Source organism: Panthera tigris, chromosome B1 (assembly GCF_018350195.1).
Source record: "Panthera tigris isolate Pti1 chromosome B1, P.tigris_Pti1_mat1.1, whole genome shotgun sequence".
Classification (NCBI taxonomy): domain Eukaryota; kingdom Metazoa; phylum Chordata; class Mammalia; order Carnivora; family Felidae; genus Panthera; species Panthera tigris.
The window spans coordinates 41,221,007-41,247,790 of NC_056663.1; the positions used below are offsets into that span (position 1 = coordinate 41,221,007).

The window sequence follows — 26,784 nt, forward strand, 5'->3', positions numbered from 1 at the left end:
AAGGCAATGTTATGGGAAACCATGGCGAGGCAATGAATACAGTAATTGGTTCTGAGCTCCATGGTAGGAAGGCTAAAAATGGGAACCAATAAGACTCCTCTGTCTGATACAATGAATCATAGAAGTCTGAAGAGGCACACTTTTACTTGTATTAAATTCTGAGAAAAATTTCTTACATGGATTCTTATAAATAAAACAATAGGTAATATAATTGAGAAAGTCCTCAACAATACTTTTTGGGAGACATGGAGATGCGATTCACATGGCCATTTCACTAAAATCAAGGAACAAATACATTCCCATTAGTCCAGGGGTACTGCCTTCTGGGATCAAGTTTGATGCAGAAATAAAAGTTGTGGGAACCAAGAGAAAGAGACTGATATGGCTTTTAGTATCTCTCTTGTTTCGTTTACTAAGCTGTTGACGGGCCATGGTTAGCAGTCTATTCTTCATGACTGAGTTCACCCAAGGGTCCACGTGTGATCTTGTTGATGGAGATCAGAAAGCTTCAGATGCCGGGAGATGGCACAGTTGATGCTCTGTTATAAAAATGGAGGAGGTGGGCTGCAGTCTCCCCCAGACTGAGGACCAGCTGCCATGTCTGGAGGATGAGGGCAGCCGTGCCTGCAAATGCAGCCAAGTGGGTGTGCACGCACCGTGTGTGCTAACGAATGAAGTTAAATGAGGCATATGCCATTTTGCATTGTATTACTTTCATGATCTATTCAGGAAATTAGATTGCAGTCATGCCTAAGTCATCTTGTTTGTTCCAGTGTTCCTAATAGAAAATTCTTTATACCTCCCTTAATTCCCCACAGAATTTTGGTGGGATGTTAATAAACATAAAATAGTAAAACTGCAAGCATAAAAAGAAGATTAGAAGCCATTTAGAGAAAGAGAAAGAGCAATTTAAGCAGGAAGACCAGAGAGGGTTGTTATGAGGATTACACAACGTAATTTGTGGAGAGCAATTCATACACTGTCTTCACCCCAGATGCACACAAAAATATCAACCTCCTTTACCCCCTTCTTTTTCTGTAGGCAGTGGGTAGCCACTGAAGCTTTTTGAGAGAGGCAATGAAATGGTCAGAATTATACTTAAGGAAAATTGCACCTTCAAAGATAACAGAAGCAGCAATTTGAAGCTTTAAAAAGTTCACATTTGAGCTGGGAACAACTTTGGGTCCCAAGGAATACCCCACTCAAGAGGCTTAAAACATCCTCTGATATACAAAGCTTTGAATCCAAGCAAATCATTTTTTTTCAACCATCATAGTCCTGGCTCTTAAGAATTTTTTCCCTGAGTTAAATAATCCTGTATTTTCAGATTTACACTTAGGGGGTTCTCTTAGGATTCATTGTAAATTCCTCAGAGGTAGAAATTGTCATTCACTTTTATTCTTTTTTTAAAAAATATTTATTTATTTTTGAGAGAGACAGAGACAGACTGCGAGTAGGTTAGGGGCAGAGAGAGAGAGGGAGACACAGAATCCGAAGCAGTCTCCAGGCTCCATGCTGTCAGCACAGAGCCTGACGCAGGGCTCGAACCCACAAACCATGAGATCATGACCTGATCTGAAGTCTGACGTTCAACCGACTGAGCCACCCAGGGGCCCCAAATCCTATTCTCATAGAACCTAGTAGAGCTGGACACGAAGCAAGGCTTGGGTAATTGTGTGAATTTATTTTGAATAGCTTTCCTTAACAAGTTAGAAGAATTTGTCAGCATTGTGATATGCAGAACAAGATCCGCTTAAAGCAGAGAGCACTCTTATGTTGAGGAAAATGCCACTTCCTCTAAAATAATGTGAATGGCAGTGGTTATTCCCTCAAGGGCATCTTTTTGGAAGACGTGAACTTACTCCAGTACAGTTCTCATTTCTCAAAACATTTTTGGATCTTCTTTCCTTTTGTGGAGACGGTACTGCAAGGTATTAAGGGGCTGGACTCTGGTGCTCTAGGCTCACTGGGTTTTGAATCCATATCCTCTAATAGCTATGCGGCCTTCGCAGATTAGTGTGCTTTCTCATCTATCCAATGGGACTATCAGTGTTACCTATCTTATAGTAAAAAAATTAAAATCTGTTAACAGGTGTAAGGTAGGGACTGTTGCCTCTCAGACAGATGTAAAACAAACATATGGCAAAGGTTTTCTTTAATTCACTATTTAATGAGAGGACCAGGAAAATGTTAAAATCAGTTCAAGTGAGGATTTGACACTCTACAGGACAAAATTCATTTGCACTGCCATGGATAGGAATTCTTTGCTTCAACAGTCAGGAGATATTCACATTATCAGTTCTCTATAAATTAACTTCTACCTTCACAGAGTTGTAAAATAGCCCAAAGACATGGGCACACACTCTACGTAAATCAGATATCCCACTTGCAGGATATCCAGGAATGTCTTTTGCTCATTTCAAAAATCTCAAGTTTTTCTCTTCAAAAGTTGCCGTGAAGATTTACAAATTTATCCACTTAACATATAGAATAGTATGACTCATAGTAAATACTTGATAAACATATTATTATCATTGTATTCAGAATCTATACTACATTTCTTTGAATACCCTGTTAATCTTAAAAAAGTAAAAATAGTTATTTTACCAGCAAAAATGGGTTTACTCAGGAATGACAAGAGAAGTATCATTTGGAACATGCAATCTATGGGAAAACCATAGGCATGTCCGACAAAGAAAGGAGAGGAATGTGGTATTATGAAGAAGGAGAAAGCTGGAAGGGGTTGTTTTGAACGAAAGTCTATTGGAGAAAAGCAAGAGTTCAGGGTGATGACAGTTCCTCGTCGGCTGAGTTGCAGGGGTAGATTTCTTGTGGGAGATGCAGTGTCCATCTTTCCCTATTGGGACTTGGAATTGATGATTCTTTCCTGCTGGGGACTCTTCTGTTGGTGTCTATAATTGATGTTACATGGTACTGCTCTTTTTCCTGGCCTCCCAACTCTGCTTCAGTGAGGTTTTCCTTTATTAATTTTCACAACACTCAGTAGTTGTTTTTCAGCCATGGGAGGGATATTCACTTGAAACAGCTATGTTATTTGAAACCAAGCTGTTAAGTAAAGAATACTGATTTTGGTTTTAAAAAAATGAAGTTGTTTTGACAAGTGAGGGTATTTTCAGAACTAGTTTATTAGATACATTTAAAGAAATCAATCCTCAGAGCATTTCTGGGAAGATGGTGAAGTAAGAAGCACCAGGAAACTGTCTCTCTGCCTAGACAACTATTGCATGGGCAGAATGAATCTTTTGTAACTATTTGGAACTCTGGGGACTATTGAAGGCTTGCAACTTCCAGGAGAAGACTTGGATGGTAAACTGTAGTTGATTTTGGTCAGTTTCAGTTCTTAGCTCAGTAGCAGCTACCCATCCTTCACTCCTAGTCACGTGGTAGGTGGCTGTACAAATGTCCCTGGAGCAGCTTGCACTCAGCTGATGGGAGCTAGGATGGGCAAAAAGGACCCTGAAATCTAAATATAGGGGGCTCTGTGCTCTGATGGTGATTGGTTCTTCTGATTCCAGAGGTACAAAGAGGCAGGCAGCCATTACAGAACCTCCCCACATTGTTGCAAGCCCCTTTCCCTCTGGTTGAGGTGACTTTCCAGGGATTTAAAGGGCTGATACCTTTTCTTTCCCCTTTTATTTTTCACTTTTTCCCTGTTAAGGAGCCAGACTTAAAGACTAGGGCATTAAAAACTAATTGCATATACAGGGAAGATTAGAAAGTGACCACACATGCCCAGGGGAAGGTTCAGAAAAGACCTGAGAAGACCTAAAGTTTACACCCCAGGGTGCTCCCTGGCACTGAGACAGCCTAAAACAAACAGAAAAGCAAAACCTATAAAAACAAACAGTAACAAAACTAGCAAACCTTGGGGAAAAGAGAGAGTCTGATTTACAGAGTTGCCACATCTTTAGTTTCAAATGTCCAGTGTTCAACATGAAATAACAAGGTATACAAAGAAACAGGAAAGTATGACGTATTCAAAGGAAAAAATAAGTTAACAGAAACTGTCCCTGAAAAAGACCTAATGATAATCTAGCCAAAGACTTTAAAATTGTCTTAAAGGTGCTCAGAGAACTAGAAGAAGATGTGTGGAAAGTCAAGAAATGATGTGTGAACAAAATGGAAATATCAGAGAAACAGAAAACTTAAAAAGAAGGGTGCCTGGGTGGCTCAGTTGGTTAAGCCTCTGACTTTGGCTTAGGTCATGATATCATGGTTCGTGAGTTTAGCCCTGTGTCGGCTCTGTGCTGACAGCTCAGAGCCTGGAGCCTACTTCGGATTATGTGTCTCCCTCTCTCTCTGACCCTCCCCCACTTGTGCTCTGTCTCTCTCTCTCTCTTTTAAAAATAAATAAACTTAAAAAAAAAAAGAAAATAAAACCTAAAAAGAAGCCAAAAAGAAACTCTGGAGCTGAAAATTTCAATAACTAAAACGAAAAATTAACTGGCAGATTCAAAGGCAGATTTGAACAGCAGAAGAAAGATTCAGTGAATTGAAGACAGGCCAATGGAAATTATTGAGGCCGAGGAAGAGGAAAAAAAATTGAAGGAAAGTGAACAAAACCTAAGGGACCTGTGGGACATGATGCCATTGAGAGGACCAATGTACATATCATGGGCATCCCAGAAAAAAAGAGACTGAAATGGAGAGAACATTTGAAGAAATAATGGCTGAAAACTTCCCAAATTTGATGAAAGGCATAAATATCAATATCCAAGAAGGTCAACAAACTCCAAGTAAGATGAATTTAAAGAGGCCCACACTAAGACTCATTCTAATTAAACTTTCAAAGGCCAAAGACAGAGAATCTTGAGAGGTGCAAAAGAGAAGCAAATCATCATATAACAAGGGATCTTCAATAAGATTATGAATAGATTTCTCATCAGAAATTTCAGAGCCAGAAGACAGTGGGTCAACATATTTAAAATGCTAGAAGAAAAAAAAATGTCAACCAATCCTATATCCAGCAAAACTGTTCTTCAAAAGTGAGGGAGAAATTGTGACACTCCCAGGTAAGCAAAAGCTGAGGGAGTTTGTGACCTCTAGACCTGCCCTGCAAGAAATGCTCAAGGGAGTCCTGCAAGGTGAAATGAAAGGACACTAGATAGTAACTCAAAGCCACATGGAGAGATAAAAATCTAATAAAGGAAACATGGGCAATTATAAAAGCTAGTATTATTGTGATAATGGTTTATAACTGTACATTTTGTTTTCTACATGATATAAGAGAGATATATTTTAAGAGAAAACCTGAGTTAGGGGTGCCTGGGTGGCTCAGTTAAGCGTCCGACTTCGGCTCAGGTCATGATCTCACGGTTCATGAGTTCAAGTCTCATGTTAGGCTCTGTGCTGACAGCTCAGAGCCTGGAGTCTGCTTCGGATTTTGTGTGTCCCCCTCTCTCTGCCCCTCCCATGTTCATGCTCTGTCTCTAAATAATAAATAAATGTTAAAAAATAAAATAAAAAAAACCCTGAGTTCTAGTGTAAAAGCCAGTATTACTGTAACTTTGGTTTGTATCAACAAATCTTGCTTCCTACATAATTTAGGAGACTAATGAATTTAAATGAATTATGAGTTTATGTTTTTTGGCACACAGTGTATAAAGATGTAATTCTGTGACACCAACAACTGAAAGGGACGAGACAGAGCTGCAAATACGCAAAGTTTTTATGTTATTGAAGTTAAACTGGTATGAATTAAAATTAGAGTATTTTAACTCTTGGATATTAAATGTAATCCACATGATGACCACAAAGTAGCTATAGAATATACACAAAAGGAAATAATAAAAGAATTTATTTGTTTTTAATGTTTGTTTATTTATGAGAGAGAGAGAGAGAGAGAGACAGAGCATGAGTAGGGGAGGGGCAGAGAGAGAGGGAGACAGAATCCAAAGCAGGTTCCAGGCTCTGAGCTCTCAGCACAGAGCCCGATGCGGGGCTCAAACTCACAAACCATGAGATCATGACCTGAGCTGAAGTCAGATGCTTAACTGACTGAGCCACCCAGGTGCCCCTAAAGGAATTCAAACATTTCATTGCAAAAAAAAAAAAAAAAAAAAAAAAAAAATCAACTAAACACAAAAGAAGGACAGGAAATAAAGGACAAAATGGCTGCAGGGCATATAGAAAACAAACAGCACAATGATAGAACTAATCGGTAATTACTTTAAATTTGTAAATAGATTAAAACCTCCAATTGAAAGATTGGCAGAATGGATAAAAACACATGACCCCCAACTATATGCTGTCCAAGAGAAGCTCACTTGAGGTTCAAAGCCATGAACAGGCTGGAAGGATAAGGATGGAAAAAGATATTCCATGTGAATACTAATCAAAAGGGAGCACAGGTGGCTATGGCAATATCAGACAAAATAGAGTATTTTTATATTTTTTGAGAGAGAGCACATACATACACACAAGTCGGGGAGGGGGAAAGGGAGAGGGAGGAAGAGACTCTTAAGCAGGTTCTATGCTGGGCATGGAGCCTGACATGGGACTTGATCTTATGACCATGAGATCATGACCTGAACTGAAATCAAGAGTTGGACGCTTAATAGACTGAACCACACAGGTGCCCCAAGACAAAACAGACTTTAAATCACAAAAGTTTATGAGAGACAAAGAAGAACATTATATATTAATAAAAGGTTCAATACAGCAAGAAGATGTAACAGTTAAAAATATTTGTACATCTAATGACTGACCATGAAAAATATATGAAGCAAGAATTGAAGGGAGAAATAGACAGTTTTACAATAACGGCTGAAGACTTCAGTGCCTCCCCCCACAATAATGAACAGAACAAACAGAAGTTATGTAAGGAAACAGAGGACTTAAACACAATAAACCAACTGGATCTAACAGACATATACAGAACACTCTACCCAACAGTAGCATACATATTCTTCTCAAGTACACATGAACATTTTCCAGAATAGACCACATTTTAGGCCACCAATTAAGTCTCATTAGATGTAAAAAGATGGATACCATACAAAGCATTTTCTCTGACCACAACAGGATAAAGTTATAAATCAATAACAAAAGTGAAGCTGAGGGAAGCCTGGGTGGCTCAGTCAGTTAAGTGGCCAACTCTTGACTTCAGCTCAGGTCATGATCTTACGGTTCTTGAGTTCAAGCCCTGCATTAGGCTCTGTGCTGTGAGACTCAGATCCTCTGTCTCTCTCTCTCTGCCCTTCTTGCACTCGCATTCTCTCTCTCTCTCTCTCTTTCTCTCAAAAATAAGTAAATGTTGAAAAGAAATTTTTTTAAAGTAAAGCTGAAAATTTCACAAAATTGTATAAGTTAAACAATACATGATTAAACAACAAATGGCTCGAATTAAAAATCATAAAGGAAATTAGAAAACAGATATAAGTGAAAAGTGAAAACACAACATACCAAAATTTATGAGATGTAGCAAGAGAAGTGCTAATGGGAAAATTTATAGCCATAAATGTTTACATTAAAAACCAAAAAGTTCTCAAATCAAAAACCTAACTTTACAACCTAGGAAAGTAGGAAAAGAAGAACAAACTAAACCCAAAGCTGGCAAAAGGAAGGAAATAGTAAGGACTGGAGAAGAGAGAAATTAAATATAGAATAGAAAAACAACAGGAAATCAATAGAACCAAAAGTTGGTTCTTCAAAAAGATCAATAAAATTAACAAATCTTTGCCTAGATGAGAGAGAGAGAGAGAGAGAGAGAGAGAAAAGACTCAAATTACTAAAATCAGAAAAAGAAGTGGGGACATTACTACTGATTCTAGAAAAATAAAAAGGATTATAAGAGAGTACCTGAATAATTGTACACCAAAATTGGATAACCCAGATGAAATGGACACATTCTTAGAAACACAAAATCTACCAAGACTAAATCATGAAGAAATAGAAAATCTGAACCAACTTATAACTGGCAAGGTGACTGAATATGTAATAAAAAATCTTCAAATCAGAAAAAGTCCTGAACTTGATGGCTTCACTGGTGATTCCTACCAAACAATTAAAGAAAAATTAATACTGGGGTGCCTGGGTGTCTCAGTTGGTTGAGCATCCGACTTTGGCTCTGTACTCGGAGCCTGGAGCCTGCTTCAGATTCTGTCTCCCTCTCCCTCTGTCCCTCCCCCGCTCATGCTCTCTCTCTCTCTCTCTCAAAAAAAAAAAAAAAAAGTAATACCAATCTTTACCAAATTTTTCCAAAATATGGAGGAGGAGAGAACATTTCCTTACTCATTCATTGAGGCTAGCATAACCCTGACTAATGCCAGACAAAGACACTACAAGAAAAGTACAGACCAATACTCCTTACAAACACTGATGCAAAAAGGATTATATACAATGACCAAGTGGAATTTATTCCTGGGATACAAGAATGGGTCAATATATGAACTTGATCATTGTAGTAGGCCACACCAACAAAATGAAGGAAAAAAGCCATAAGATCATCTCAATTAATACAGAAAAAGCATTTGACAAAATTCAACACCCCTTCTGGATAAAAACACTCAACAAAACAGGAAGAGAGGTAAACTACCTCTGCATAATAAAAGCTACAGCAAACACCATATTAAATGGTGAAAGACTGAAAGCTTTTCCTCTAAGATCAGGAACTAGACAAGGATGACCGCTTCTACCACTTGTATTTAACACAGTACTGGAAGTTCTAGCTGGAGCAGTTAGGCAAGAAAAATAAATAAATAAATAAAAGATAGCCAAATTAGAAAGGAAGAAGTCAAATGATCTCTCTTTGCAGATAATATATTATATGTAGAAAACCTTAGACTTCGCAAAAAAGCTGTTAGAACTGATACATGAATTCAGCAAAGTGCAGGATACAAAGTCAGACACACAAAAACCAGTCACAGTTCTATACACAGACAATGAAAAGTTATAAAGACAGTTCCATTTACAATAGCATCATAAAGAATACAATACTTAGGAATTAACCAAGGAGATGAGAACCTTGTGTAATGAAAACTAAACAGCATTGCTGCAAGAAATTAAAGACATAAGTAAATGAAAACACACTCCACGTTCATGGACTTGAAGACTTAATATTGTTAAAATGTTAATACTACCTAACGTGATCTACAGATTCAATATAATCTCTATCAAAATCCCAACATTTTTTGCAAAAATAGAAAAAATACATCCCAAACTCATATGTAATCTCAAGAAAACCCCAAATAATGAAAACAGTCTTGAAAAAGAACAAAACTGAAGGATTCACACTTCTTTGATGTCTAAACTTACTATAAAGCTGTAGTAATCAAAATAGTGTGGTATTGGCATAAAGCCAGACATATAGACCAGTGGAACAGAATACAGAGCCCAGAAATCGACCCTCACATATATGGTCAAATGATTTTTTCCATTCAATGGGAAAAGGACAGTCTTTTCAATAAATGGTGGGGGAAAACTGGATATCCACAAGCAAAAAAAAAAAAAAGAAGTTGAACCCTTACCTAACTCCATATATAGAAAATTGACTCAAAATAAATCAAGGACCTAATAGTCCCTAAAACAATAAAACTCTGAAAACATACAAGAAAATCTTCATGACATTGGATTTCACAATGATTTCTTGTATGTGACACCAAAGGCACAGGTAACAAAAGAAAAAATTGACAAAGTAGACCTCATGAAAATTTTAAAACTGTGTGCATCAAAAGACATTATTCACAGAGTAAAAAGGCAACCCATAGAATGGGAGAAAAAGTTTGCAAATCATATGTCTGATAAGGGGTTAATATCCAGAATACATAGAGAACTCCTAAAACTCAGCAACAAAAAAACCAACAACCCAATTAAAAAATGGGTGAAGAGGGGTGCCTGGGTGGCTCATTTGGTTGAGAATCCAACTCTTGATTTTGGCTCAGGTCATGATCTCATGGTTTGTGGGTTTGAGCCCCTCGTCAAGCTCCATGCTGACAGTGCCAGCCTGCTTAGGATTCTCTCTCTCCCTCTCTCTCAAAATAAATAAATAAACTTAAAAAGTAAACTAAAAATAAATGAGCAGAGAACTTGAATAGCCATTTCTCTAGAGAAGATACAGGAATAGTACATGAAAAGATGTTCAACATCAATTAGGGAAATGCAAATCAAAACTATGAGATACCACTGCACACCCATTTGAATGGCCATTATAAAACAAAAATGGAGTGGTGCCCGGATGGCTCAGTCGTTTAAGTGTCACACTCTTGGTTTCAGCTCAGGGCATGATCTAGTGGCTCAAAGCCCCATATCGGGCTCCACGCGGACAGTGTGGAGCTTGTTTGGGATTCTCTCTTTCTCTCTGCCCTTCCCCTGCTTGTGCTCTTTCTCTTTCTCTCCCTCTCTCAAAATAAATAAACTTAAAAAGATAAAACAAAAAATAAAACAAAAATGGAAAACAGCGTGAGGATGTAGAGAAAGTGGAAGTCTTCCACACTGTTGGTGGGAATGTAAAATAGTACAGCTGGTCTGGAAAGCAGAATAACATTTCCAAAGTGTTAAATAGAATTACCATATGATCCAGCAATTCCACTTCTGGGTATACAGAATTAAAAACAGGGTCTCAAAGAGATTAAAAAAAATTTTTTTTAATGTTTATTTTTGAGAGAGAGAGAGAGAGGGAGAGAGACAGAGTGTAAACAGGGGAGGGGCAGAAAGGGAGAGAGAGAGACACAGAATCCGAAGCAGGCTCCAGGCTCTGAGCTGTCAGCACAGAGCCCGACATGGGGCTTGAGCTCATGAACTGCGAGATCATGACCTGAGCCGAAGTCAGACGCTTAACCAACTGAACCACCCAGTCACCCCTCAAAGAGATATTTGTACATCCGTGTTGTACAAATTGGCACAAAGTAGAATGCAAAGTAGTACAAAGTAGAACAGTGGTTTTCAAGGGCTGGGGGGGGGGGGAGGGGATAACAGGGAGGTACTGTTAAATAGGTATAGAGGTCCAGGTTTACAAGATGAAAAGTTAGAGATGAACAGTGGTGATGGCTGGACAATATAAATGGATTTAATACACTGAGTGGTACACTTAGAAATAGCTAAGATGGGAAATTGAATGTGTACTTTACAATATATAAAAAAAGTGAATTTCTGAGGAAATCTAGATATTTGGAATTTTAGCCTCCCATGAAAAATTAAGGAACATTATATTAAAATTGATATATAAGGTGCTTGCCTAACAATGTGCTCTGAAAGCTCTGTGGTCAACTCGTGTACATCACAGAAGGAAGTTTGATGCATATGAGGATGGCACTAAAGTCACGTTGCTGGCTGGGGCCTGCACACAGAGTAACTACAGCTGACCTCGTTGCAAGGTCACAGCTGAAGCATGAGTATTGCTGGCAAACTGGCTTTTCCCGAGAAGTGCCTGCAGGTCTGTAGGCACTTCTCGGGAAAAGCCAGTTTGCTAACAAGCTTAGGATGAGGTATGCTGCAATTATTTGAAGAAAACACGTCATGCGTCCATGATGAGTTTTTATCAATAGAGCAAAATACGAACTCGAAAAGTTGAAGTCAATGTCACACTAAGCCACTTCACTTCCTTTGCTACTTGGTTTTGAAACCGAACTTCCCTTTACCTTCAAATGACTGATTTAAACCAGTCTTCCTTTAAAGAGGGGGCCTAGGAAATGGAGCAATTCACTCTGTGGCTTTCGTTGAGACCTTGAACTCCTCCGTGTGGCCTGGCACGTTCAGGGCAGGAGCCAGTGATGACGTAGAGCCCTGCTACTCAAAAGCGTGGCTCCTGGATCAGTAGCAACAGCATAGCCTGGGAGCTGCTCAGGAAGGCAGAACTCCAGCCCCACCCATCTTCCTGAATCGGAGTCGGCATCTAAAATGATCTCTGGGCAATTGGCGTTCATATTAAGGCTCCGGAGGCACTGTTCTGGCTAATAGTGTCATAGCCCACATCCCTCTGTAGGCTGCTCAGAGCAAGGGAGGCAATGGGGAGTGAGCCTGTGTACATGTGATCAGGAGGGGCACATGGGTTCTAGTCTCAGACTTACCACTGAACATCCACTTTCCACCTATGACTTACTACCAGCCCTGTCTCCTTCTCAGGACTGCTGTGAGGGCCAACAGGGATCCTTGCTAACAAAGCCCTACATGATCTGGGCCCAGCCTGCTCCTCAGACCCTCCTGTGTACCATTTTCCATTTTGCCCATTGTGTTCTGGGCACACTGACTGCAGCCAGAGCCCATTTCTGCCTCAGGGCTTTTGTACAATCTATTTTCTCTGCTGGGAATGACCTTCCCTTTGATCTGTGTGTCTGGCTCCTTCTAGGTGTTCAGGTCTCAGCCTAATTCAGTGAGATTAACTGAATTCGGTGAGAACCTCTTAACTCCAATCTAGATACTCTCTAGGGAGTCACCCTGTTCCAACCCTCTGCAAAGCACTTATCCCATGTGAACAGTGACAGTGACTGTCTTATTCTGGGTTGGAGCCTCAGTGCCTTGAACTGTGCTGGCACACTGTATGCTCAATACATATTTGTTTTATAAATGGCTGAAGAGGGTAAAGTCACTGTGGAAAAAAAGCACCGCATGAAATAGAAAATGTTTTTATTAACGAATAAAACCTTCCTTGCTTCCACTTTGTGATTTCTCTTGGAAATGATACCCATATTACATCGATTACTCTAAAAGCCTACATCATATAAACGAAAATCTGCTGCCTTCTCATCAGCAAGAAAGGACTGGAATACAGGTTCCTTTTTCTCATGTTTCAAGGAAAAGACGATTCATTCACTGTCTCTACATCCTCCCTTCAGGTATCCCTGTGATACTCACCCCTCATATTAGTTTAATTTCATCCACTTCCCTTGAGAAAGTAAAGCTAAAAACAGAAACGCTGCTGAGGTCACAAGATAGGATAGTTAATGTTGCTGTTAACATTCCTGGCCAAGAATGGCCAGATGGCCTGGAGGGTGGCTTGGCCAAGCTGCCTGAGATTCAGGGAAGGGCTGCAGCTTAGCAGCAGGGAGAACATCCTTCATTAGGCTACAAAATGAGAACTGCCCCGAGGCTCCTTCTGCCACAAAACAGAAACTTAATAATGGTTTATTGGTTTAGTTGTGATTCTCAGTTAGCCAGGACAGAAACTGTTATAAGTACAATATGAGAGGTTTCAGAAGGTTACTTCACACAATCTAGTGAGATACCCTAGAAGATATTTTATCTTCTGTTGGAATAGGCGCATAAAGGGAGAATCTCCAGGTCCCTGCCCAGCACGTGGAATCAGCAGAGCGATGGCTCCATCTACTGACTGTGGCTAAAACAGCAGTCAGGTTGTGTGGCCAGGTAGGTCCTTGAGCTCCTTCTCAATGCCCAAGGGATCCACAGCACTGCGGAGGACATCTGCTGTCCTGAGAGACAAAGTGGGAAGAAGTTTCTAAATATTTCCTTTAAGGTTCCAGCCCATCATTCTTGTTTATTTATTTTTGATTTTAAATCAACTGAACAGCTCCAGAAGCCACCAGAGGTGCAATGGTTTTATAACGGATCAAGTGCTGTGAGCCTTCCTCCAAGTCAATCACATAGTCCCTGAAAAAGAAGGAAAAAAATGTATCCACAGAGTTGAGCTGGTGCCCCAATGGAGTAAGATTTCCCATGGTCAAGGACTCACCTCTGCTCGTCTGTTTCTGGTTCTACCAGTATGTTTTCCTGTCGTACTTTTACTCTCAGAAACACGTATGAATCTAGATCTGGTTTGGGAACTGCCAGAGAAATGATAATGCAGTCAGAAAATGTTCAGCAGCTCACAAGATCAATATGGGAAAGTTGCTGGGATTAACTGTCCCGAGCACTAAGGGACCCCTGATGTGAAAGCATTTTGGGGGAGGGGTAACTTTGAGGAGACATCTGGCTCTTTATGGAAACAGCACACCTCCCATCCATGGTTTCACACAGCAACAGCTCGTGCAATAGATGACAATATGTAAAATGTGCTGGGAATCCCGCCACACACCATGGAAGACACAAGCAAGCGTAACACGTGGTCTCTTTGGAAAGGGCTACCAGCAGCATCTGATAAAGCCTCACAGTGGTGGCACATTCACTCAGGGAAGTGGGGAGAAAGGAGTCAATGCAGACTTAATGAGGAAAAGTGAGCCTGGGAGGTAATACCAAGGGCCAAGGTAGAAATATACATGACGTTCTGGGAGGACAGAGTGTATAAATCTAGTGAGCAATATTTTTATACAAGGGAGTGGGAGGAGGGAGAATGAAAAAGACTGGGTGACGGGATAGTCTTGAATGTCAGACTACGGAATACAGGCTTTCACCGTAAGTGGTCCTTCACTGGCTGATTACAGGGTAAGAGGCTGTTGCCTCTTCCACCATCAGCCAACATTTCATGTAAGAAGGTGCCCTGTGCTGGGTTGCTCGACAGCTCTTCACTTCCCAGAGCTCCATGTGTGCCCAGAGGACTCCCATCAGCTGCAGGTTCTGAGAACCTACTGGATAACTCTCAGTTCTAAGAGGCTAGCTCAGCATTCATGTTGCCCTTGATTCCCTCACCCACAGGTGGGGGTTCAGTATAATTGGCTCAAAGGTGTAAGGGGGTTCCCCGGGCCGCTCCACAGTTTGGGGCCTGCCAAAGAGACTCCAACTTCACAGGGTCAGTTGACCCCACTGAGCAGCTACTCATTCTAGGGAACCCAGCTTAGACTTCAAAATGCCTTCCCCCACTCTGCCAGTGGGGTCTACAGTACTCCAGAGGTCTGAGGGGGACTCAGGGCACCTGGGCTAACTAAGCAAGACTGATTTCACTGGGGCAGGCGGATCCCCCTGCAAGCTTCCAATTCCAGGGGGCCTGGCTCTAGTCCTTGGAAGGGATCTGGGGCAAGTGGCATGTGAGTGTTTTAGAAGGTGTCCGCCAGCAATGAGTAGAATTCAGTTCAAGTCAGTTTCAGGAATTCAGAAGCATGCTCATGGCTGTTTGAATCAACTAGATTCGATAGTGCTGGGCAATGATTAGGCATACGGTCCTTGCTTCATTCCTATTCTTCCAAGGTGCAGACAAAAGTGGCCGAACTGGACATGGACTGGAGCTTTTGTTTTCCTCAGGCAGGTTCACCAACTGACCACTTCAGAGTTCCACAAATCTGCTATGGGTCTGCCTTGCTCCTGGTGTCATAGGCTGCACTGTGTCCCCTCAACACTCATTTGTTGAAGCCCTAAGCCCAGTCCTTCAGAATGGGAATGTATTTGGAAACAGCCTTTAAAGAGGTAATTAAGCTGAAATGAGACCATTAGGGTAGGCCTAGTCCAGGATGACTGGTGTCCTTATAAGAAGAGGAGGAGACATGAGGGGTTTGTGTGCACAGAGCGGCAGCCATGGGGGAGGCCCCAGAGGAAACCAAGCCTGCTAGCACCCCAATCGCAGGCTTCTGGCCTAGAGAAAATAAATGTTTTTTAAGCCCTCCAGTCTTCGTACTTCATTATAGCAGCCTGAGCTGAGACGCCCGGGCAACAATCCTCCTGCCACAGGGGTCACAGAGTGGCCCCCAGCACAGGATGCGTGGGAGATGAATTCCCAGGGCTCAGTTGTACTTAAACTTGTGGCCTCAGCACATTACATGCAGGTTGTGAACAAGGTGGATCCCAGAGAACAGTTTCATTTGGCCTGGCAATTTTGCTGGATGAGGTTCTGCTGGGATATGTCAAGCTACCACCAGCTGAGGGCCATGGACTTTAACCTACACGTCAGGGGTCCCCAACTGGCTGATCCAGGGTTGAGCGTGACTACCGTAACTCCCTTCCCTTGGCTCAGCAGGATGTTTGGGGGACTGTGCGAGATGAGCACAAAGGTGGCTTTGGCTGGGTTTCCCTTCTCCTGGCTGCCTTCCCTTTCTCCTCTCGTTCTCAGCCCTGCTCCCCTTTCCATGAGACACCCCACACAACAAAAAATACTGGGAGCCCTTCCTCTGGGTGGCTGGGAAGTGAGTGGCAATCACTGGAGGTCTGTTTAGCCTATTTAACTCCTCCTTGGTAGCTAGGGAGTCCCTGCATGGGTTGGAATCTGTGGAAAAGTGCGAGCCCCTTGAATGTAGAGACCTTTGCCTCCTCAGTCTCAGAAGAGTGTAGCATGCTGTGGATGCCCAGCAGATACTGACTGAAGGAATGAATGACTGAACATGAGCAAGTCTACATTTTTAATGGCAGTCATAAGAATTTCAGCCTAAGCTGAAGACCACAAAAGTCATGCTGAAATGGCTACCCTTATACCTGCTTTTAATGATTTGTTTTTAATGCACAACACTTCCTCTCTTCCCTTTTCTGCTTATCTACAATACTTACTTTTCCAGGCTTGAGAGTAAACATGAAGATCTTATTCCAAGGCACCTGAAGCTATGTCTGAAAAGAGAGCGTTCTGCTCACCTGACCTCAAGAGGTCCACCATCTGTAAGTTAGGAGGCATATGCTTTAAGGCAACATTCTTGAGGTACGTCTCTGTGTTAGCCATGTACCTGAAAGACAGGAATCCAAACTGCTGTGACCACATGACTGGCAGGAGCTGCCGGGTTGGTGGACGCACACCATGGCCCAGTCATCGGATCCATGGAGACAACCACCAAAACTCATGCTCACAAGCCAGGGAAAGAAAGCAGTCCCCCTGTGTCCTGCTTACTCACTGTTTGGCAAAGACCAGCTCCTCTGGAGAAAGACTAGATAGCTCCCCTTCGTGGGCTGTTTTCTCCTTTTCGAGGATATGAGGGAAAAACTTCTCTATCTGAGGATAAATAAAAATTGTGAAAATGTGTCAGGATTCAAGAGTCAAATATACTAGTTTTCTGAAATGGGTTGAGGTTAATCTAGAATTGACTTCAAAAAATGGCAAGTCTTGGGGTGCCTGGGTGGCTCAGTCGGTTAAGCATCTGGACTTCAGCTCAGGTCATGATCCTGTGGTTCGTGAGTTTGAGCCCCATGTTGGGCTCTCACGCCGTCAGCACAGAGCCCACTTCAGATCCTCTGTCCCCCTCTCTTTCTGCCCCTCCCCTGCTCGCTGTCTCAAAAAATCAAATAAACAGTAAAAAAAAAAAAAAGCAAGTCTTCATGGTCATGACCCTTTCTAGACTTTCAAGATTTCAAGAAGGCAGGTTTCAAAGAATTCAGAGCAAAGATAAGTGCTCTAAAAAGGAAGACCATTTAAAAAGGATGAGAGGAGGGGTGCCTGTGTGGCTCAGTTGGTTAAGAATACGACTTTGGCTCAGGTCATGATCTCGCGGTCCGTGAGTTCGAGCCCCGCATCGGGCTCTGTGCTGATAGCTCAGAGCCTGGAGCCTGCTTCGGATTCTATGTCTCCCTCTCTCTCTGCCCCTCCCCTGTTCATGCTCTCTCTCTGTCTCAAAAATAATAAATAAACATTAAAAACATAAATAAATATAAATTAAAAGGATGAGAGGCTTTCATGAAAGAAAATCTGAAAATACAGTTGTAAATGATATTTATGAGGGAGATAGGGGATATCACTTAACATTTCTAGGTAACTGTAAAGGTTGTTTTCTATGAGATAGAACATACAAAAGCTGGAAAGATGAATACAGAATGCACAAGCAGACAGAATAGTGACTCTTAATTATAAGAATATAACTAGCAAGGATGAAGTCCACAATGAGGTGAGCTTGGAAAAATGTGGAAGGAAATGCAAGTAGGGAAATGACAATGGGAAGGACCTGGAGCCGAGATAAATGAGCGCTTATCTGTTAAAAGGAGTTTAAGTTTTGCAATTTCACTGCAAAGTTAGACATAAGTTAGACGACCTCAGAACTATAGCTGAACGTCAAGTTATCAGGGTCAATTTGACACTGGCGACAAGATGGGTACAAAATAATTTCTGAAACTGGTTTTCCTTTGGTCATTATTCCCTGGACAACTGATGCAAACAACTCTTCAGGACTGCCATGCTGTAATTCAATGGGGCACCATCCACATAGCTGATAAACAGACTATAAATGTGTCCTCAGAAGTGTGCAACACATGTTCCATTCATGCTTCTCCAGAATAATCTTTTGTCCTCTTTACTCTTTAGCTACCCTGATACTGGTCTTTGCAGCACCTTCAGGCCCCGGGTTCTCCCAGGCCCCAGCCCAACTTCTCCCCCAAGACACTCAATCTATATTACAAACTGCACTGCCTTAACGCCCACAGGATCTCCATGTCAAACCTTCATGAGCCGACATCGCAAGTAGCTGCTAAGGACATAGCGGATCCTCTCCATCTCCATTCGATGGATAGTGACCTTCAGGTCCCCTTTCTTGGCTCTCCTGAGATTTTCTTCCTGTTAAAAGAGAAAATGAAGTGTATAAAAAAAGATGATATTCAGACTAAGGACCTTCTTTGTTTAATTTGCACAATTCCACAGGAACTATCATCCCTGGCAGTGTTGAGGACTCAAAGACTACATTTAGGTCAAAGGAGAACAAAAAACTCCTGAGAGTTCTCATTTGCATACACAAATAATATAGATGTGACTACAGCCTCATTATAAAAAGTTCAAACAATTCTCATTTACTTTTAGAAAACAACCATCTGAATCAAATCTGAATATGGTCAGTCAGAAGGGCCTAGAAGAATTCTGGTCTAATTGTAAAGGAGAGAGTATAGCAGAAAAAATGTCCAAGAGCAGTGTTAAATCACCAGTTGAGAAATGGTATAATACCAATGTTTTAAAGGTACTCTGAGGCTGATAAGGACTTAAGCTCAGCTCATGAAAGCCAAGGGCCACAAACTCAAGTGTCTGTGGGGGTCAGGCAGGCAAGGTATCTGAGAAAGGTGGGCAGTTAGGGACTGTGGGGAGCAGATAGCACATGAAAGGTGGGGGGGGGGTTGCCCTTACCCAGCTCTGGTCAGCTGTTCTCATATAGAAATGTGGGTCTGGTATTGACAGGGTTTTAGACTTTTTATGGAGAGCTGATGTCTAGATATTCAAAGGAACACTCATGCTTTAGAAATGTAGGTAACCAACTCAATATTAAAAACAAAACAAAACAAAACAAAACAAAACAAGGCTGGGCCAAACAAAAAAGACTACAAACAAAACAGGCTACAACCTCTCACTATGCTGACAAACGCTTTTAAAGTTCTCTTCCTTTGTAACCCTGACATAAGCAATTCTTACCATGTGGTCTAGCTGTTCCATGACACATTCTACAATTTCAGACTTGCTTTCCAGCAGCTCAGGGGCAAACTTTTCATTCATCCAGGCCTAAAAAACAATGCCCCCCCCCACCATATATATCAGTATCATTCACAATGGAGCAAAATAACCCTGTGCGTCTGTACATATCCCATGAAAACCACAGCTATTTCTGACAAAGAAAACTGTTTGCCTGTGAGTTGGAAATACTGGAAATGCTTTCAAAACAAGCTACGTTTATGATAGCTTTTCTATTTTTTTAGTAGGTAGGCTGTGTTTACAATCTTATAGTTAACCTACATTACAAAAAAAGAAAAATCACTTCATTCCAAAAATGTTGTCAGTATGATACCTACTACTGAGAGTAACACCACCTGGTGTTCAAACTGTACCTTTCACCAAATAACAACACATTTCTACTTCTTCACCTGCTACTTCCCACCAGGGGGCACCAGCACCATTCTATTGTAAGAGATGAAGTAACACATAAATCCACACATCTCCTCATTCTTGAAGCTTAGAGCCAATTTAAAAATACTTTTTCATTCATCACTATACCATCTGAGAGGAAATGGATACAGTTATCCTTATCTTATTAACGAGAAAACACAGATTATTTACTAACCGCCTAAAAGTATAGAGGATCACAATATAAAAGGATATTCATCTATTAAATAGTTTTGGAACAAGAGGTTAAATCCTTAATTTATGTATGACTCAGGCCCAGATGCTTGGTACATTTCAGAAATTACCAAGGCTTAGAGAACTGAAATATCCACGAGTGACTGAGGAAAACTAATCTTCTCTTTCAATTATAGGAAATTTAGTTTCAGCATAGCTCAGAATTACATGCCAATCAGGCTCACTTTATTCCTTTTGATGTCCTTGAGTCTCTGCATCTCCAATTATCACCACGAAGACACATTATTAAATACTAGGTACTGGTACTATCATAAAAATGTTTCTCACATGCTCAAGCACCTGCAACCAGACAGTCTGTATTTTCAAGTAGCATTATACGTAAGGAAAGCCCAAATTGTCATACAGGACTAATAAAGCAGGAGTTTTTCTTTTTAACTGATTTTATTAAATACTGAATAGGTACAGTAATATTTAGTACATACAACATGAATGGAAATATAAATACCTGTGTGCACAGAACTTCATTAACACGTATTATCATTACTTTAAAAGTCTCTGTGTCTCCCTCCCTCTTCAAAGGTATTCATTAGCCTGACCTTAGTATTTAATTTTCTCCACAGTGTCACTACATTTGTTTGTATCTCTACGTAACAATTCCCAATGATTTCAAAGAAAATGAAAGCACTTTCTGGGTATACACTGGGGTGAAATGGGGTAGATAAGGGAGATTTCTCATTGACATTATGAAATTATTTTGATAAAAATGTACAAAACATTAGGAGAAAATCTGTAGAAGTGTAAAACCTTCAAAAAAAAGTTTTTAATATATTTAGTGAGAAACTTACATTTAAATCCACGGGCTTTTTTTAACAATCAGGTTCTATGTTTGAAATAGCTGTATCTGGTTCCTGATCAAAAATTTTAATGACAAGCTGTTCATCATTATGGACTAAATTGTGTCCCCAATCCATATGTTCAAGTCCTAACTCCTAGCACCTCTGAATGTGCCTGTATTTGGAAATAAGGTCTTTACAGAGGTAATCAAGTTAAAATGAGGTCATTAGGTGAGCCCTAATCCAGTGACCTATGTCCTTACAAGAGGAGGAACTCTGAACACAGACACACATGGCAGATCATGTGAAAACACAGGGAGAAGATGGCCATCTACAGGCCCAGGAGAGAAGCCGCAGAAGAAACCTACAGTGCCATCACCTTGATTTCAGACTTCTGGCCTCCAGAGATGAGAAAATACAGGTCTGTTGTTTAATCCACCCAATCTGTGGTGCTTCATTATACAGCTTTAGCAAACTAATACAATCATTAAAATGAGAAAATCTGCACTGTAGGTAATAACTTTTAAATCATTTTTTTAACAGGTATTCATGAGTATCCTATACATGCTTCCGGAGCTGTGTTTATCAATGGCCTGTCAGGCTGCTCCTCAAGCCATGCTGTGCAGCCTCTGAGTCTGTGTCCGGCTCCGGCAGCTGTCCAGGTGGTGGACCCATGCCATGGCATACTCGGGGCACTGCAATGGAGCTTCAGGCCCGAGATGTGAGGCATGCTCACCTTCTGCCAACCGGGGCCGTGTTGTCAGACCCCACTATCCTCAGGCTTCCTTCCAAGGAGCCCCTCGTACCCACAAGAGGCAACCAGCCTGGGTTGCCTCTGGCTGTCCCAGAGGCTAGATGGTTAACATGATATGGCACGGCAGTGCACTAGTATGTGCCACAAGCTCGGCCTCGAACAACAGTTTTGCAAATGGTGGAGCTTAACATAAATTGTTTCTTCAAAAACTTACTTTTTATTGTTCTACATTATTCTCTTGAGAGTGACCCATGTTGTGGCAGGAGCTACCTTTCACTCATTTTATTGCTGGCTTTTTCCCTGCTGTGTGTGTGTGTGTACACACACACACACACACACACACACACACACACACACATATATATATATATATATATATATATATATATATATCTCATGATTTTTATTCATTCTATTGTTGATGGATATTTGGGCTATTTTTGGTTTTTAACTTTTGCAAGCAATACTATTAACATTTTGTGCATGTCTCCTGGAAGTTTTCTCTAGGGTTGTCCCTGGGAGTAGAATGACTGGGACACAAGATATGTATGCTTTCAACCTGACAATACAAGAACAAATTATTTTCCAAAGTGCACCAATTCACCACAGTATATACAGGTGTGCAAATGGCCCTACGTCTTTGCTTTATATTGTTCACCTTTTTCATTTCTGCCAATCTGACAGGTATGAAATGGTTACCTTCTTGGGATTTAAATCTTCATGTTCCTGATCACTAAAAAGATTGAACATCTTTTTCAAGGTATTACTGGCCATCCGGGTTTCCACTTCTGGGAGATGCCTGTTCGGACTTCATTTTTTCTATTGAGTAGTTTGTAAAGTTTGTTTAGATACTGTGGATACTAATATTGTGAACAATTTTCTCCCAGTTTTGCAGTGTGTCTTTTTACTGTCATCAAGGTGTAAAAAAAAAAAAAAGTTCTTAATTTTAATGCAGTTGAATGTATCTGTTTTTTCCTTTATGCTTTGTGCTTTTGGACTTTTGTTTAATGAATCCTTTCCTAACAAACAGGGGCTCTTAAACTAGGTGGGCAGATTTCAGGGTGTCTGTGAATCTCCTGAAATTATATGTAAAATTTCTGCATGTGTGTGTATGCATATATTATTCTGGACAAAAGAGCCAGTTTTCACCAGATATTCAAAAAGGTCTGTGATATAAAAACAAATTAAGAATTACTCCTTAATTATCATCATAGATTATCATATAAGGATACAGTTTTAAAATTATCCTTCTTTTGTCAGTCATAACATGCATGGTAGGACACAATGAAGAACACTAAAGTAACAAACATGAGGCAGTTCTGGAAAGGGGCTGTTAAAGGGAGAAGACAAGAATAAGGCAACGAGTGTAGTAGATGAAGAGCACACATTTTGGAGTCAAAGAGACTTGATTCACATTGGACAGTAACACCTACATTATTGGATTATTGTAAGAATTATTACTACTCACAGCTAACATTGAGTGCTAATCTTGTGTCAAACAATATACTAAGTGTTTTACATATATCATTTCATTTAACCCTCACAGCAACTCTGTGAAATAACCACCGTTATTAATGCGTACCTGCTCCAGCCTTTCAATGAGCTCTGCAGGAGTCAGGACCACCTCTTCACTACCCCCATCAGAGTCCTGTGCTGTGGGGTCCAGTTCCTCTGTCATCTTCTCTGAAACCAGGAACCTAATGGGAATAAAAGAACCAATACCCTGCAATGTGTTTTCCATATATTTGCAATAATATGCAACTGTATATCTACAACTGGTGTTATAGAGGCTCCCTGGCAGTGGCTAGTCAATTCATAGGCTTTGAATTTTTCCAACTCTTTACCTCTTCTTTTGAACCTTAAGTCAGGTATCAGTTCCCCAAAGAGGTCACCCCTTAAAAAGTGTTTCCAGGTACATCTCGGATTGAGCATCTATCACACCAGGCAGTAACTGTTTGTCTTCCTGGTAGAAGTCCTTTCCTTGCGGGCTGTGTTCACTTCAGTTCAAATATAAATCACGCATCTGCTTTGTCCCCGGCACTTCTAAGTACTGGGACATCATTACCTGTGTACTCCTGCGCTTAGCGCCGTGCTTAACTCACTGGAGACACTTAAAACTGTTGGAAGAACTAATGAATGCTTAATTTCCTAGAGCCACAAGGCCCAGCAACATCAGACCAGTGATCCCAAAGGCTAAGAAGGTGGGCGGCGGGGACGAGAGGATGCCCTCGGAGCATCCGGGAAAGTGAGCATATTCCTCCCGCTCCTCTCGTCTCTCGGTGCCACAGGAGCACAGTTATCCCCTCCTCCAACACACACACACACACACACACACACACCCACACCCAGATGTCCCACTCGCCCACTTGGATGCTCACCTGGGCACCGGGGAGGCAGAGAGGCACTCCCAGGTAGCAGGCGGTACTGGAAACTCGTGGGGAGCTGCCCCAAATTCCCAAGGAGCAACTGGCGGTGGAACGACAATCTCAAGGCCTTTCCCGGATGTAGCCGACCCTTCTCAACTCCCGCGCTCTTCTCCCAAATTTTCCGCCCCCCGCACGACGTCACCACGCTCGGGCGGCGCTGACCAATCACGGCCGGGGGCGGGGACTCGGCTCTCCGCCTCTAGTGCGCCCTGCGGCTTCAGGAAAGGAGGTGAGCCCCGCCCACCTCGCTCGGCCGCCTTCCTGTGAGTTCGCGTCTGACACCGCCCAGGGAAGGTCTGGAGGGGGCGTCTCGTGACTGCGGGAGTGCGTCGGAGGCAGCCTTCGGGTCCCTGGAATACAATGCCCCGAGAGTGCGCCCTGGCCAGCAGGGAGGCCATCAAGAGAAATGGGCTTTGTTAAAATCAGGCCACTTCCGTCTCTTGGGTCATCTTCTCTGCCCACCGCTCTTGTGGCCCTCTGGTTCCTTCATCCTTGCCAGGGCTTCACTGTGGCCACTACGTCCAGGTCTAAAAACCTTGAGGCTAGTGGTTCTTAAAGGGTGGTACCAGACCACAAGCAGCAGCATTGCCGGGAAACCCGTGAGAAATGCAGATTCTCAGGCCTGACCTAGACATACTGAGTCAGAAACTCTGGGGGTGTTTCAACAGGCTCTCCAAGCCAAACTAACGCAGGTGAGGTTGTAGAACGCTGCTTTAGGCTATGCTTCTATCCTAGCTGCTTCACTCTCCAGGTTTTGACATTTACTGTACTGCTATGCCTTATACATTTTTTAAAACGGTTATTTATTTATTTTGAGAGAGAGAGAGAGAGCACTCAGGGAGGGGCAGAGAAAGAATCCCAAGCAGGCTCCACGCTGTCAGTGCAGAGCCCGACATGGGGTTCAGTCCCACCAAGGGTGAGATCATGACTTGACCGGAAATCAACAGTCCGTTCCTTAACCTACTGAGACACCCAGGCGCCCCATCTACCTTTAATGTAGGACAAAAGCATATATATGTATATATATATTTTCTTTGCGTGATGTCAGGTTTTCTCTGAATTGCTGATTCTGTTCCTCTGCTCTGTTTTCTGTGCAAAGTGCCAGTCGCTGCTCCCCTGAAGTGTCACTTCCCCAGCAGTCAGAAGACTCTTTTCCTTGTGATGTTTCCCATGCCATACTCATATTAGAAAAAGAAGTTTGGCTAATTGACAGGTGGGTAGTACCTGCCTGATTACAACCATGTTTTGAAAATGGAATATACTGATTGGAAGAGTGGGAGTATTTACAAAGGGCTATAGAAGCTGGGGGGACATCAAAGAGGGATTCCAAAAGGAAGGGACATTTACATTTGAGCTTGTCTTCTCAGAATGAGTTTTGTTAGTGACAAATGGATGGCCTTTTCAAGGTCCCTTTCAACTCTGTTTCAATGGTTTGGTAGTCCAATGGTTTTCAGTCGTGACAGATTATGTTTTCCAAAGACAGATGCTCTGGTATAGATCTCATCCCGTATATTCTTCTTACAATGTTGATGCTCTTCCACCGAGAGGTGGGGGTCTGTGTTCTTGCCTCTTAATTCTGGGAAGACCTTCTGAGACCACTATAGAAATGTAAAGATGGATGGAAATCAAGATGTAAACACTTCAGCAAGGCTTGACTTTCAACTGAACAAATTTTTCTTTTCCTAATTCTTGAAGCCTCCTCCTCCCCTTCACTTGTTTTTCTGTAGAATCCTTTGTTCCAGGAACTTGGTATTGATGCTGACATCTCACTGATCTCAGCGCATACTCAGAAATGAGACTGGGATGGCCAGTGCCAGTGCTAGTCATGAGACCAGCTTGAGGGCATAATGAAGGTGGCTGGCAGCATGTACCAGATTCCTATTGAAACTACCTTGATCCTGTATTTTCTTGTGAAACCCTTCAGCCTTTTACTGTGGGTGGGCTTGCAGTCCTGGGGGACATTAGCCTGCTGCAGCCTCTATTCCCTGGCAGAGTAATAAACTATCTTCCTTCTTTGTACCCAAACTCTGTCTTCATGTTACATATTTTGGCTCTGGAGCCAAGAGGTCAGTTTTTGACAACACTTTGTAATTGTCTTGATCAGGAGAATGTGGCAGAAGTGATGCTGAATGACCTCCGGAGTTAAGTCATAAATGGTTGTGCAGGCTCCACATGATTCTCTTTCTTGAGCTACATCCCTTGGGAGCAATGAGCTGATACGCAAGCTTGGGTCTCCTGTAGCTGCCATGCTGAAAGGTCCACATGGAAAGGTCACATGGAGATAGAGACTGCTGTCTGACGAGCCACAGCAGTCCCATGTTCTGTCCTCCAGATGCCTGAGTTGAGTGACCCTTGAGATGATTCTAACTCTCAGACTGTGAGCAATCCCAGCTAACATGGAGAGATGAGCTGTCCCTGCAGAACTCTGCCTGGATTGCAGATTTGTGAGCAAAATATTGTTTTCAGCTCCTAAGTTTTGGGGTGGTTTATTGTGCAGATTTAGATGATTAAAATATTAGTCTTTGAGCTCAATCCCATTCTTCCATAATTTTCATTACTGCATAGCTTTTTAGTGTCATTACTAATATTCTTAAGTGTTGTAGATTTGAGTTCAAGCCCTGATAACTTCTCCACACAAGTACCAATTAATTAATTTACTGACCCAGAGACTTCCCTTCTCTGGTGCCAACTGCCTTGTCCAGTCTCCCTCTTCTCCTTAACTGGGGAGCAGGGGTCCAATTCCTGCTTCCTTACTCAGTAGAGGTGTAGCCATAAACAAGTCACTTCTCTGGGCTTTAGTTGCACTGCCTGTTAAGTGAGAACAATAGGTGTCTTCCTGAAGTCACAGGGATAGATAAAAAATCGAGGGGCCCTCTTTTACTTCTAAGATCTTTGACTCCAACTAACATGCATCAGACAAAACCACATTAGTAAAATGAGTTTTCAGAGAAAGATTTATACTGCATCAAA

At 41.8% G+C, this 26,784-nt stretch overlaps 1 protein-coding gene across 2 annotated transcripts; it reads right to left on the reverse strand.

Annotated features, from left to right (window-relative positions):
* Positions 1-12,567: 12,567 nt before the first annotated feature.
* Positions 12,568-23,930, reverse strand: GINS4 (GINS complex subunit 4). Of its 2 annotated transcripts, XM_007097049.3 has the most exons (8): positions 23,767-23,930; positions 22,971-23,085; positions 19,142-19,228; positions 18,188-18,301; positions 16,656-16,753; positions 16,402-16,490; positions 13,646-13,736; positions 12,568-13,563 (listed from the first exon to the last, which is right to left on the reverse strand). In XM_007097049.3, the coding sequence occupies exons 2-8, from the start codon at positions 23,064-23,066 to the stop codon at positions 13,467-13,469; spliced, it is 672 nt and encodes a 223-aa protein (XP_007097111.1). In that variant the 5' UTR covers positions 23,067-23,085; positions 23,767-23,930; the 3' UTR covers positions 12,568-13,466. The 2 variants fall into 2 exon arrangements, with proteins under 2 accessions (XP_007097111.1, XP_015399756.1); XM_015544270.2 differs by lacking the exon at positions 19,142-19,228.
* Between the last annotated feature and the right edge of the window lie 2,854 nt (positions 23,931-26,784).

Coding starts and splice junctions, on each gene's coding strand:
- GINS4 (XM_007097049.3), bottom strand. CDS start 23,066: ATGACAGAGGAACTGGACCCCACAGCACAGGACTCTGATGGGGGTAGT. Junction 18,302..19,141: donor TGGAACAGCTAGACCACATG/GTAAGAATTGCT, acceptor CTCTTTTAACAG/GAAGAAAATCTCAGGAGAGC. Junction 16,754..18,187: donor TGCGATGTCGGCTCATGAAG/GTTTGACATGGA, acceptor ATTTATCCTCAG/ATAGAGAAGTTTTTCCCTCA.